Here is a 14,881-nt window from a genome sequence, read left to right as displayed (position 1 = left end):
TTTTTGTCAAAGCAAGAGCACTTCACAAGTGAATAAATCTAGAACAGCCAACTTTTCAGTCTCTTGAGCACTTTATTATAAATACAAGTCAATACCACAAGATGGCACCTTCTTACTTTCAACATCTATGATTACAAACAATTATCTTTTTAATGTGTTGTTTCAGATATTATTGAAACCTTATAAAAGCAAAACTTGCTACAAACAGGATCAGCATTTGATGTATATTAAATGAGGTCAGATAATTAAATTCAAAAAAACAATTTATAAATATTCAGATAAGAAAATTGAAATTACAAAAGCAGAGTTCATCATTAAACCAAATTATAACTGTGTGTGATTAATTCTACATCTAGATTGCAGTTTTTGTTAAAATGCCATATTAGTAATCAAATAATCTACCTCATTCTCCAATGTAACCACCTATTTCTTTTGTACATCCTAACATTCAGTACATGTTTCATTCACAAACCACCTAACTTTCATCTAGTCCAGCAATTATGCGTACTCCATTTTTTTTTTCCCAGTAGATGCAATCCATGAAGTGCCATCATCTCCTGGCTACAAAACAAAATACAATATTTAAAGGTAAAACCTCAGAGAATTTCTGAAATGGTAACCCATTCTCTCTGTGTTCATGAAAATAGTCAATCCAATTTGAAAATCTCTGAACTAATGTAAACTCTAGAAAACTCAGTGTTGAAGTATGGGAAGAATAAAGACTTGCACTAATATAGTGCGTAACAATGCAGTGTCAGACTCATCATTTACAGTAAATGCCTTGATTGGACTTTCCTCCGGATTGTCATCATGCTGCTGAAGATAAAGTTTACTCAAGTCTGTGGGAATCCCATCATGTTTTCTTCCTCCCATTTCCAAACAGGAAGAGAAGAGTTTTCGGGTCCCTTGGGAAAATCAAAAAATTAAACACTCACACCCTCAAACAACTTGAAAGCAAAATGGCAGACCAAATAATCCTTGACTCCATGTCCAAATGAAGTTGAGGCATTATACTTTTGCAATATTTGTATTCTGCCTAATATATCACACCATTTGAGATTCCTCAAAAAACTGAGAAGTCTGAGAACTACAAAAGAGAAAGCGGTTAAGGCAGTTGATGTCTACATTTGGATTTCTTTTTCAGGTTACATGTCTAAGTCTCCATCGTAGGCTAAGGTCAGAGGCTTCTGTTGGGGAGGTGTGCTTTGATGTGGTTTTGGCTTCTTGCTGCAAAGGGAAAAGAATTCCTGAGATAAAGTTCACAAAGCACTGTTTCATCTGCCAAAGACAACTGTGAGGTTTAGAAATTCAAGCGGTTAAATGACAAAAGATTATTTTCTCTGGACTTGTGGCTTTTTCTGAATACTTGTATATTGCCAAGCTATTTTCAGGAGAAGCCATCATGCTTTCAAAATCTTAAAAATGGTTTGGTGGAAACAATGAACTTGGTAGAGGGCACTCCCCTTTCCTGTTCTTGTTTATACATCTGCTGCGCACTAATTCCTAAGCTACTGAAACCTTCACATCACAGATGTTTAACGTCATAAGCTGCTGGAACAGCCAGACACAGGAGCCTTAGCCTGGTCTTGTTTTAAGTAAACATGCTTCTGCTCTGGCCTGAAACCTGACATTTAACTGCCAAGTCACCAGAGTCTTGTCAGGAAAATCTCACTGATTCTGCACCTTGCAAAGCCATTCTCACCTGATCTATTTTATCTGAGGCTAACAACTTTGCCAGGTCAGGGAGGGCTGCTATTCCTTCTCAGAGAGAGAGAAGCTGAGATTGAGTACTATTGCCGGTTCACACAGTGATACCCCAGTTCTGGAGCAAAACACCCTGCCGTTTACTCTTTGATTTGTATTATGGGCGAATCTCAATTTCTGTCTATGAATACTTACAGTTTGAACTCAGCCACACATTGCCCCACCATTCCTCTTCAACGTCTTTGCTTTGCCATGCCTTCAGAGCCCAGCTAGCAAGGAGGCATCTCCTCCCCTGTCTCTAAATTCCTATACTATTTATTTTACAGTAATATCTATTACTAATTAGATGAACAGTAAGTGACAAGCCCTCTGATGGGCATTTTACATAAAAATCTCAATAAATTCCAGAATAACACTGAGAGGGAGGCATTAGAATAATTGCTACTTTACAGACAAGGATGAGAGAGGTTATTTACCTTCTGTCAAGCCCACTGGGTGTGTGGCACAGCCTGGATTCTAAGCAAGTGCAGCACCCAGACCCATGCCTTTAAACTCTTCAGCACATCCTCTCTCTACACAAGTCATTACTTAGGCACTTAGTAGAAACAACTTTGTCTGTTCATGTTTATACTCTGAGTGAATTTAAATTGGAAACAAATATTTTAATGTGTACAATTTAATGACATTAGTACCATGTTGTGTAACCATCACCCCAAAGGGAAACTATATCCACTAAGCAGTCTCTCCCCAGTCCCTAACCCACCTCCCCAGCAAATACTTATCAACTTTCTGCATCTATGGTGTTGTCTGTTGCGGATATTTCACATAAACGGAATCACTATATGTGGAGTTTTGTGTCTGGCTTTTTCACCTAATTGGTTAAACTGTAGAATTTCATATTTATACAAATTTTACCACAGTTAAAAAATAAATAAAAAGGTGTTTGATAAAATTAAAATGGTGGTAGGGAGAGAATGTCCCAGATTAAAATGCTCAAGTTCTAACTTAAGGAGAAAAACTTATTTATTTATTTTTTAAGTTTTATATTTGAAATAAATTATAGAAGCTAAAGAGAAACATTTTTTCAATGATTAAAACAGAAACTTAAAAGAATCCACAGGTCCTATCAGTGCCCCCAGTCGGCACCTGGCATGCAGTGGATGCTCAATTGATGAATTGTTGAGGGCTGGGCATTGGCTTCAGGCGAACAGCTTCCAATCAGAGAAGTTCAAAGGCAGAAACATGCTTTAGAATCTTCTGCAAAGGGATCCTCAGCCTCCATAATTTCCTGCTTCCCAGGTCATCTTTATTTCTCCAAAGGGTATTTATGGCTTACTTAGCTGAATGACATTCAATTTAACTTTATATTAATATATACGTACATTCCAGTGGCTCTAGTCATATTGCTGGGCTCAGGCTCCAGCATGGGGAACGAACCAAGCTTGAAATAGGGTCCTGACTACTCTAATGTGCGGTATTTAAAGGTATTAAGAAAACACAACTAAGAGTAGAGTAACGGGGAAGCGACAGCTTGTCTATCAACCGCGTTGGCGGTGGTGGTGATAGTGCGGGTTATCTTAATGTCAAAAAGGAATACCTGAAGGTTTATCTGAAATGACAATAGAGGTCCCCTCTCCCACTTATCTTTTTGGGGGAGCAGGGGAAGAAAGGGAGGAAGAAATGTAAGTGCTTTCTTCCAAACACAGTTTTTGGCAATTCATTCTTAGTTGGCATTAGGCAAAGAGAAATGGGAGAGCTGAGTTCTGGGGAGTGGGGAGGAGAGATAAGATGGCAGGATCTTTATAAAGACATAATAATATTCGTGGGAGACAGCTAATATGGGCCAGCTTCTGTGAGCTGAGCCTGGAAAATTCTGCTCAAAACATTATACAGATATTTTTATACCAGTTTCCATGTATGGAATTATGAATATTGTGTCCACTTCCAGGGGAAAAAAACAACAACAAAAAAAGAGCTCTTGATTTATAAGACTTGGATTTTTATGGGCTGTGGTGTGTGTTAGGGGTTATTGTGATCAAACACTTATTTTATCATATTTTTTCATATTGTATAACCTCTCAATTGACAGATACTAAAATCACAACTATGAATGTGTGAAATCTGAGAACTTTTAGAGTTTAAAAGATCTCAAGTGTTAGCAACTATTGAATAAGGTGGCACTTTGTTGGTTACCTGTAGCTTTACAACACTTCTGGGCTAGTGAAAAGAACCCCGAGAGGATTGCTAAGGGAGGGGTCTGCCTTCTATAAAGCCAGCAACCAGGAGACTTGTATTTTTTTATCTTTCAATTATAGTTGATATACATATATATATCAACTATATATATATATATATATATATATATATATATATATATATATATATATATATATATATATATACATTCACATATATATATATTACATTATAGTTGACTTTTTTAATTTATTGGGGTGACAATTGTTAGTGAAATTACATAGATTTCAGGTGTACAATTCTGTATTACATCATCTATAAATCCCATTGTGTGTTCACCACCCAGAGTCAGTTCTCCTTCCATCACCATATATTTGATCCCCCTTACCCTCATCACCCACCCCCCACCCCCTTACCCTCTGGTAACCACTAAACTATTGTCTGTGTCTATGAGTTTTTGTTTCTCATTTGTTTGTCTTGTTCTTTTGTTGTTTTTGGTTTATATACCACATATCAGTGAAATCATAGGGTTCTCTGCTTTTTCTGTCTGACTTATTTCACTTAGCTTTATACTCTCAAGATCCATCCATGTTGTCACAAATGTTCCTATATCATCTTTCCTTAATGCCGAATAGTATTTCATGGTGTACATATACGACAACTTCTTTATCCATTCATCTATCGAAGGACATTTTGGTTGTTTCCATGTCTTGGCCACCGTAAACAAAGCTGCAATGAACATTGGAGCACACGTGTCTTTATGTATAAATAATTTCAAATTCTTTGGGTAGATACCCAGGAGAGGGATTGCTGGGTCATATGGTAATTCTATTTCTAATTTTTTGAGGAACCTCCACACTGCCTTCCATAGCGGCTGCACCAGTCTGCATTCCCACCAACAGTGTATGAGGGTTCCTTTTTCTCCACAGCCTCTCCAACACTTGTTACTATTTGTCTTGTTGATGATAGCCATTCTGACTGGGGTGAGGTGATATCACATTGCGGTTTTTATTTGCATTTCTCTGATGATTAGTGATGTTGAGCATTTTTTCATATGTCTATTTGCCATTTGTAAGTCCTCTTTGGAGAAATGTCTCTTCAGGTCCTCTGCCCATTTTTCAATTGGATTGTTTGTTTTGTTGTTGTCCAGTTTCATGAGTTCTTTGTATATTTTGCATATTAGACCCTTATCGGAGGAACTGTTTGCAAAAATCTTCTCCCATTCAGTCGGTTGCTCTTTATTTTGTCGATGGTTTCTTTTGCTGTGCAGAAACTTTTAAGTTTCATATAGTCCCATTTGTTTATTTTAGCTTTTACTTCCATTGCCTTTGGAATCAAATTCATAAAATGCTCTTTGAACCCAAAGTCCATAAGTTTGGTACCTATGTTTTCTTCTATGCAGTTTATTGTGTCAGGTCTTATGCTTAAGTCTTTGATCCATTTTGAATTAATTTTGGTACATGGTGACAGATAACAGTCCAGTTTCATTCTTTTGCACGTGGCTATCCAATTCACCCAGCACCATTTATTGAAGAGGCTGTCTTTCCTCCATTGTATGTTTTTAGTTTCTTTGTCAAAAATTATCTGTCCATATTTATGTGGTTTTATTCTGGGTTCTCAATTCTATTCCATTGGTCTATGTGTCTGTTTTTCTGCCAATACCATGCTGTTTTGATTATTATAGCCCTGTAGTACAAGCTAAAGTCAGGCAGTGTGATACCTCCAGCATTGTTCTTTTTTCTTAAGATTGCTTTGACTATTCGGGGTCTTTTGTGGTTCCAAACAAATCTGATGATTTTGTGTTCTATTTCTTTAAAAAATGCCATTGGGATTTTGATGGGGATTGCATTAAAATGTATATTGCTTTGGGTAATATGGCCATTTTAAATATGTTGATTCTTCCAATCCATGAGCATGGAATATCTTTCCATTTCTTTGTGTCTTCTTCAATTTCTTTCAAAAATGTCTTATAGTTTTCAGCATATAAATCCTTCACATCCTTGGTTAAGTTTATTTCTAGGTATTTTATTCTTGTTGCTGCAATTGCAAAGGGAATTGTTTTTTGTATTTCTTTTTCTGAGATTTCATTGTTAGTATGTAGGAATGCAATGGACTTCATATGTTGATTTTGTAGCCAGCAACTTTACTGTATTCGTTGATTGTTTCTAACAGCTTTTTGGTGGAGTCTTTAGGGTTTTCTGTATATAGCATCATGTCATCTGCAAAGAGTGACATTTTAACTTCTTCATTCCCAATTTGGATGCCTTTTATTTCTTTCTCTAACCGGATTGCTCTGGCAAGGACTTCCAACACTATGTTGAAAAGCAGAGGTGATAGGGGACAGCCCTGTCGTGTTCCTGAACATAGAGCAAAGGGCTTCAGTTTTTCACCATTAATTATGAGATTAGCTGAGGACTTGTCATATATGGCTTTTATTATGTTAAGGTACTTTCCTTCTATACCTATTTTATTAAGTGTTTTAATCATAAATAGATGTTGTATCTTGTCAAATGTTTTTTCTGCATCAATTGATAGAATCATATGATTTTTGTCCTTTATTTTGTTTATGTGATGTATCACATTGATGGATTTGCGGATGTTGAACCATCCTTGTGCCCCAGGGATGAACCCCACTTGGTCATAATGAATGATCTTTCTGATGCGTTGTTATTTCGATTTGCTAAAATTTTGTTTAGGATTTTTGCATCAGTATTCATCAGAGATATAGGTCTGTAGTTTTCTTTTTTTGTGTTGTCCTTACTAGGTTTTGGTATCAGGGTAATGTTGGCCTTATAAAATGAGTTAGGGAGTACTGTCTCTTCTTCAATTTTTTGGAGGAGTTTGAGCAGGATTGGTATTAGATCCTGTTTGAAGGTTTGGTAGAATTCACTACTGAAGCCATCTGGTCCCGGACTTTTGCTTTTGGGAAGGTTTTGGATGACTGATTCAATTTCTTTACTAGTGATCGGTCTGTTTAGATTTTCCAGTTCTTCATGGTTCAGCCTTGGAAGGCTATATGTTTGTAAGAACTTGTCCATTTCTTCTAGGTTATTGAATTTGGTGGTATATAGTCCTTCATAGTATTCTTGCAAGATCCTTTGTATTTCTGTGGTGTCCGTGATAACTTCCCTTTTTCATTTCTGATTTTGTTAATTAGTGTCTTGTCTCTTTTTATCTTAGTGAATCTAGCCAAGGATTTTAAGATTTTATTATTTTTTTCAAAGAACCAGCTCTTTGTCACATTAATTTTTTCTATTGTCTTTTTGTTCTCTATTTCATTGTGCTCTGCTCTGATTTTTGTTATTTCCTTTCTTCTGCTGACCTTGGGTTTCACTTGTTCTTCTTTTTCTAGTTCTTTAAGGTGTAACATGAGGTTATTTATTTGGGATTTTTCTTGTTTCTTGCGATAGGCCTGTAGTGATATAAATTTCCCTCTTAAAACTGCTTTCGCTGCATCCCAAAAATTTTGGTAGGATGTATTTTCATTGTCATTTGTTTCTATGTATCTTTTGATCTCTCCTCTAATTTCTTCTTTGGCCCAGTCGTTCTTTAAAAGTATGTTATTTAATCTCCATGTATTTGTGTTCTTTCCTGCTTTCTTTTTGCAGTTGAGATCCAATTTCAAAGCCTTGTGATCAGAGAATATGCTTGGTATGATTTCAATCTTCTTAAATTTGCTGAGGCTGCTTTTATGTCCCAATATATGGTCTATCCTTGAGAATGTTCCATGTACACTTGAAAAGAATGTATAGTCTGAGGTTTTAGGATGAAGTGCTCTATATATGTCAATGATGTCCATTTCATCTAATGTGTCATTTAGGGTGCGATTTTGTTATTTTCTGTTTGGATGATCTATCCATAGCTGTCAATGATGTATTTAAGTCCCCTAGTATAATTGTGTTTTGGTCAATTTCTCCCTTTAGTTCTGTTAGTAGTTGCTTGGTATATTTCGGTGCTCCCTGATTGGGGGCATAAATATTGATGACTGTTATGTCTTCTTGTTGTATAGTCCCCTTTACCATTATGAAATGTCCATTTTTGTATCTTGTTATCTTTTTCACCCTGAAGTCTGTTTCATCTGATATCATTATGGCTACACCTGATTTTCTCTGGGTACCATTTGCTTGGAGTGTCAATTACCACCCTTTCATTTTGAGTCTATACTTGTCCTTGTAGCTGAGATGTGTCTCTTGGAGACAGCATATGGTTGGGTTTAGTTTTTTGATCCAATGTTACTCTGTGCCTTTTTATTGGTGAGTTCAGTCCATTTACATTTAGGGTGATTATTGATACTTGAGGATTTCCTGTCATTCTATCTTTAGTTTTCTGGTAAGGCTGTGTCTCCATTGTTTCTTTGCCTTTTTGTTGTTGTCTATTATTTCTGTGTGGTGGTATTCTATGATGGTTCCCTCTGTTTCTTCTTTTATTACAGTATATATTTCAGTTCTGGGTTTTTTTTTTTTTTTTTTTTTTTTTTTTTTTTTTTTTTTTTGAGTGGTTACCCTTAAGATTATGTAAAAGAAAGTTTGATATTTAGAGTATTCCATTTTCTTCAGCACGTTTACTTACTCCATTCCCATATTCCTGTTTAGGCCTTTACTCTCCCCCTTTTTATGTTGCCACAAATTGTCCCTGTTGATGGTGGTCGAATAGCCTCCTTTAGTATTTCTTGTAGTGCAGGTCGTGTATTAGAAAATTCCCTCAGCTTCTGGATGTCTGGAAAGGTCTTTATTCCTCCTTCATATCTAAAGGATATCTTTGCTGGATCTATTATTCTTGGCTCATGATTTCGCGCTTTCATTAGTTTGAATATTTGGTTCCACTCCCTGTTGGCTTGTAGAGTTTCTGCTGAAAAATCTGATGATAATTTAATGGGCTTTCCTTTGTAGGTTACCGTCTTCTTTTCCCTGGCTGCCTTGAGGATTCTTTCTTTGGTGTTAATTTTAGACAGCTTCAATACAATGTGCCTTGGAGAAGGCCTGTTGGGATTGAGGTAATTAGGTGTTCTATTTCCTTCTTGGATTTGAGGATCCAGTTCTGTCCACAAATTTGGGAAGTTCTCATTAACAATTTGTTTGAATATATTCTCTGTTCCCTTCTCTCTTTCTTCTCCTTCTGGTATGCCCATTATTCTTATATTGCTCTTTCTAATAGAGTCAGAAAGTTCTTGTAGAGTTCTTTCATTTCTTTTAAGTCTCAAGTTTTTTTCTTATTCCATCTGTGTCATTTCCAGGTTTCTATCTTCGATGTCACTGATTCTTTCCTCCATCTGGTCAACTCTACTACCTAAGCTGGTTATTTCATTCTTAATTTATTCTATTGAGTTCTTAATCTCCAGAAATTCCATTTGGTTCTATTTTAAAATTTCAGTCTCTTTCGTATAAAATGCTCATGTTGTTCTGTGATTGCGTTTCTGAGTTCATTAAATTGCCTTTCTGTGTTTTCTTGCATCTCGTTGAGTTTCTTCAGAACTGTAATCTTGAATTCTCTGTCATTTAAGTTACATATTTCCATATCTTTAAGTTCCTTTTCTGGAGACTTTTCACTTTCTTTCTGAGGTGTCTTGTTGCCTTGGTTATTCATGGCAATTACTGATTTATTATTTCTCTTCCTAGACATATACAGGAGTGGCTTCTGCAATAGGTTGATAGGAAGAAGTCTTTCTTTTGTTTTCCAATGCTTTTTGGTAGAATGTTTTATTTTCTCTCCGACTTCAGCCTTTTTTTTTTCTCTCTGACACAGTAGTACTATGTTTTCTCTGCACTAATCCAGCTTCTCACACAATGGGGGGATTCCCTGGGAGACAGGCCTCTCCTCTGTTAACAGTTCACCTGGGTCATAGGGTGCCACGTCACTGTGGGGGTGCGGAGAGCTTTTGAAGTTCCAAAGCTCTTTCTGCACCCGATTCAGAGCCCGTATGTTTCAGCAGTTCTGTTTACTCCTGCAGGGATCCGCCCAGATAGGTGGGGCCAGGGGCAGGGTGAGTTGTGAGAGGTGGCCCAGAGCAATGGTGGCAACCACTACCACAGCTGGTCCTGCTTCCACAGCTCCCTCTCTTTTGCTGGAACTAGTTGGGCTGCGAATCTGTGTCTGCGGTCCACAGTTCTCAGAACAGCAAATATCCTGTCCTTTTGATCTGACACTGCTACTTTATCGCTTCTAGCACCGTGTAGGTGGGTGGCGGGGCGAGCTCTGGGATGGTAGGGAGGGGGCGGCTAGTCTCAGTTCCTAAGGCTTCCATTCTCCGCTCGGCAGTGAGGGCTTAAACCACCGTTTTCAGCCTTCTTCCCTCAGTCTTTTCTCTGAGGTCTCTGCCATGAGCGTTGGGTTCAGCCGTGTTATATGCTGCCCCCTCAGTCCTGTGGGCCATAAGAGGAGCCCTAGCAGTCTGAGTTCTTCCCTCTCCTGCACCTGCGGTAGTTCTGGGATGCAGCGAGCTTGGAGCACTGAGCTAGGTCTGCGTCCTGCGCCCATGGAGACTTCGTGCCTGCACTTCCCCCTTCCCTCCTCCCCGCTCGCTGGAGTCGCACACCTGGAGGTGAATTCAGTAGTGGGCCTCTTCGTCTCGCTTGTCTGCTGTGCAGGGAGTCCTTTGTGGAGTTATTGTTGTCCGATTAGTTGTAAATTCCAGGGGAGCTTTACAGAGGCTCACCTCATACCGCCATTTTGATGACGTCTCTCCATAGTTGACATATTAATTTGGACTTCCCTGATGATTAGTGACGTTGAGCATTTTTTCATATGTCTATTGGCCATTTATATACCCTTTTTGTAGAACTATCTATTCAGGTCTTCTGACCGTCTTTAAATTGGATTGTTTATTTAGCTGATTGTATGTCATATATGGCCTTTATTATATTGAGGTATTCTCCTTCTATCCTCATTTTGCTGATAATTTTTGTCATAAATGGATACTGGATTTTATCAAATTATTTTTCCCCTGCATCAATTGATGTAAATTTATTTTTTATCCTTAATTTTGTTTATGTGGTATATCCTTTGCAGCTGCTGAACCAAATGTGCACCCCAGGAATAAATCCCACTTGATCATGGTGTATGACATTTTTAATGTATTGCTAAATTCAGTTTGCTAACATTTTGTTGAGGATTTTTGCATCTTTATTCACCAGGGAAAACAGCCTATATATATATGTGTGTGTGTGTGTATATATATATATATATATATTTTTTTTTGTAATGTCTTTTTCTGTGTTTGGTATCTGGTTTATTTTAGCCTCATAAAAATGAGCTTGAGAACCTTCCTTTCTCTTCAAGTTTTTTGGAATAGTCTGAGAAGGATAGGTATTAATTCTTTGAATTTTTGGTAAAATTCTCCTGTGAAGCCATCTGGTCCTGGACTCTTTCCCCCCTTAGGAGTTTTTGATTACCAGTTTTTGATTTGATTTCAATAGCAGTTATCACTTGTTCAAATTTTGTTTTTCCTGGTTCAGCCTTGGTAGATCGTATGTTCCTAGGAATGTATCCATTTGTTCCAGGTTGCCCAATTTGTTTCCCTATAATTATTCATATTATTTTCTTATAATCATTTGTGTTTCTGTGGTGTGCTTGCTACCACTCCTCTTTCATTTCTGATTTTCTTTATTTGGGCTTTCTCTCCTTTTTATTGATGAGTTTGATTAAAGTATATATATAAATATATATTTATATACATATATTTATATATATTTATATATATTTATATATATATTTTTTTCCCACAGAGAACCAGCTCTTGGTTTCATTCATCGTTTATATTGTTTTATAAGACTCTATTTCATTTACATAAACTCTGATCATTATTACTTCTTTTCTTCAATTCATTTTGGGCTTTGTTTTTCTAGTCCTTTAGGTGTTAGATTACATTGTTTCTTTAAAATTTTTCTTGTTTCTTAAGGTAAGCCTGTATTGCTCTAAATTTCCGTCTTAGAATGGCTTTGGCTGTGTCCCATAGATGTTTGTGTCCTTGTTTTCATTTTCATTTATCTCAAGGTACCTTTGATTTCCTCCTTTATCTCATTGTTATCTGATTCATTGTTTAGTAGCATGTTGCTTAGCCTCCATGTGTTAGTGTGTTTTTCAGTTTTCATGTAATTGATTTTTAGTTTTATAGCATTGTGATCAGAGAAGAAGACTGATATGATTTCAATCTTCTTAAATTTACTAAGATTTGTTTTGTGGTTGAACATGTAGTCTATCTTGAAAAATGTTCCACGTGCACTTGAAAGTATATTCTGCAGCTCTGTGGTGAATTGTCCTAAAAATATCAATTAAGTACATCTGGTCTAATGTGTCATTTAAAGTCACTGTTTACTTGTTGATTTTCTGTCTGTATGATGTATCCACTCATGTCAATGGAATATTAAATTCCCCTACAATTACTGTCAATTTCTCCCTTTATGTACATCAGTATTTGATTTATATATTTATGTGCTCCTACATGGGGTGCATAGATGTTTATAAGAGTTATTTTCTTTTGTTGGATTGATCAGTTTATTATGAAATGTCCTTCTTTGTCTACGATTATAGGTTTTGTTTTTAAAGTCTATTTTGTCTGACATACGTATTGCTACCCCAGCAGTTTTTTTTTTTTTTAATTTCCATTTGCATGAAATATATTTTTCCATCCCTTTACTTTCAGTCTGTAGGAGATCTCTTGTAGGCAGTCTGTGTATGGGTCTTGTTTTTTATCCACCCTATGTCTTTTGATTAGAGCATTTAGTCCATTTACATTTAAAGTAATTATTGATAGGTATATGGTTACTGCCATTTTATTAGTTGCTTTTTTACATTGTTTTTGTAGTTCTCTGTTCCTTTCTCATTCTTTTGCTCTCTTCTCTTGTATGTTGATGACTTTCTATAGTGTTGTATTTGGACATCTCTCTCTCTCTCTCTCTCTCTCTCTCTCTCTCTCTCTCTCTCTCTCTGTCTGTCTCGGTATACGAGTATCTCTTGTAGAGTTTGGATTTGTGGTTACCATGTGCTTCGTATATACCAAATTATGTTTGTAATAGTCTATTTTAAGTTGATGGATACTAAGTTAAAACGCATTCTAAAATCACTACAAGTTTTACTCATCCTTCCATATTTATGTTTTCATCATTGTGTGTATCCTAATTTATTGTTTTAATTTTACATGATCTTCTTATTTTTGCCTTTTAACCTTTGCCTTTATAAGTGAGGATTGTTTTTCCTGTTTTCTTATTTATATTTTTGATCTTTTATTCTTAAAGAAGTCCCTTTAACATTTCTTGTAATACCAGTTTAGTGGTGATGTACTCCTTTAGCTTTCTCTTGTCTGGGAAAGTCTTTATTACTCCTTTGATTCTAATTTATAGCTTTGCTGGGTGGAGTAACCTTGTTTGTAAGTCTTTGCCTTTCATCACTTTGAATATTTCATGCCAGTCCCTTTGGGCCTGCAAAGTTTCTATTGAGAAATCAGCTGATAATCTAATGGGAGTTCCCTTGTACACAACTGACTGATTTGATCCTATGCTTCATCTAATCTGCTGTTAATTCCCTTTAATGTGTTCCTGATTTCAGTTATTCTTCATTTCTGACTAGTTCTTTTTTATGGTTTCAATCTCTTTGTTAAAGTTCTCACTGAGTTCATTTATTATTCTCCTAAGTTCATTGAGCATCCTTATAACCAGTGTTTTGAATTCTGTATCTGGTAGATTGCTTGTCTCCATTTTGTTTAGTTCATTTTCTGGACTTCTGTCTGGTTCTTTCACTTGGGACATGTTTCTTTGTCTCCTCATTTTGGCCGTCTATGTTTATTTCTATGTATTTCGTAGATCTACTATGTCTCCCAGTCTTGGCAGTGTGGTGTTATGTAGTAGGTATCCTGTGGAGCACAGTGGTGCAGTCTTCTTAATCTCCTGAAAAAATGTTCCAAAGTTGTCCCTTGTTCTTCTGTTGTAGTTGAGGCTTGACTGTTATTGGCATGTCAGTAGGTGGGATTGACTCTCAAGTCGGCTAGCTGTGAGGATTGGCCATGACGACAGCAGATAATTTGTTTTGTGGGGGTGACTCCACAGAGCTGGATCCACTTTAGCAGGGCTCTGGTGCCTGCTCAGTCTGCCCTTGGGGTGTGTCATTTGTGGACTTTATTGGCTGGTGCTTTGGTAAGATCTGAAGACAGACACTGCGTGTGGTGGTCCTGGGCCCTCTTGGGATGTGCTCTGGTGTACCAAGGTCAGCCATTGCTTGGGGGTACCTGGTAGGAGCTACAATGTGATCTACAGTTGGTTGCTACCTGTGCTGGGCTAGGAGTTGCCTGAGAGAGGCTATGCTGTGAACCGAGGCAGGCTGTCACTAGTGCGGTGTTTGGGTCTGCTTAGCAAGAGGCAAAGGGCATGCTGAGGACATCTGCTGGATATCTGGGGTTTGTGGACCTTTCAGAGATTTTAGGAATGTCCACAGCTCTAGCCAAGCCTGGCAGTTTTTGAAGAAGAACTGCTGAAAGAGGTTAGGGCATGTGAGTTGAGTGGGATGGAGCCTCAGGGAACCACCAGGGTGGGGTGAACTGTGTTAGCCAGATTAATGGAAAGCGCAAATTCGGTGCCCATATTTGTCTGCCAGGTGGGTTGGGAGAGGGTTCAAGAAAGAAACAATGGCATATGCCAGCACTTCATCCTTGGAGAGAGCTGGCTGAAACTAGTCAATCAGTTTCTCCCTGTATGTCCCTGGTGCTTTTCAAGCTGCTGCCCCTGTGCTGGAGCTCAGAGTGAATCAGTTTGTGAGAAAGTGAGTCTGTCCTTGGGCGCTTTATGACCCGTGATGCTTAGCTCTTTAGCAGCCTGTCATCTCTCTTGGACACAATCTTTGCTGTTTTTCACAGGAAGTTGTTATGGGGATTTTCCTTCCCTGCACTGGTGCCCTAGGCTGTGCAGTTGGGACCTCTTGCTCCTCATTGTGGCTGGGAGACCTCTGCAGCTGAGATATCCCTCCTGATTCTTAATCACCAGATCATGGGTGTGGG

At 37.6% G+C, this 14,881-nt stretch overlaps 1 protein-coding gene across 2 annotated transcripts in view; it reads right to left on the bottom strand.

Moving 5' to 3' along the window:
• Positions 1 to 52: 52 nt before the first annotated feature.
• Positions 53 to 14,881, bottom strand: part of THSD7B (thrombospondin type 1 domain containing 7B) — an 815,330-nt gene continuing 800,501 nt past the window's right edge. The window contains exon 28 of one of the 2 annotated variants that reach the window (XM_081051932.1): positions 53 to 1,227. In XM_081051932.1, coding sequence (XP_080908058.1) covers positions 1,146 to 1,227 — 82 coding nt within the window. In that variant the 3' untranslated portion in view covers positions 53 to 1,145. The remainder of the gene's footprint in view (positions 1,228 to 14,881) is intronic. The other variant, XM_081051933.1, reaches the window with a different exon arrangement.

The sequence above is a fragment of the Rhinolophus hipposideros genome (assembly GCF_964194185.1).
Source record: "Rhinolophus hipposideros genome assembly, chromosome: 6".
In the NCBI taxonomy this organism is placed as follows: Eukaryota; Metazoa; Chordata; class Mammalia; order Chiroptera; family Rhinolophidae; genus Rhinolophus; species Rhinolophus hipposideros.
The sequence above is the reverse complement of the archived record's forward strand: the minus strand, read 5'-3'. Positions and strand labels throughout refer to the sequence as shown.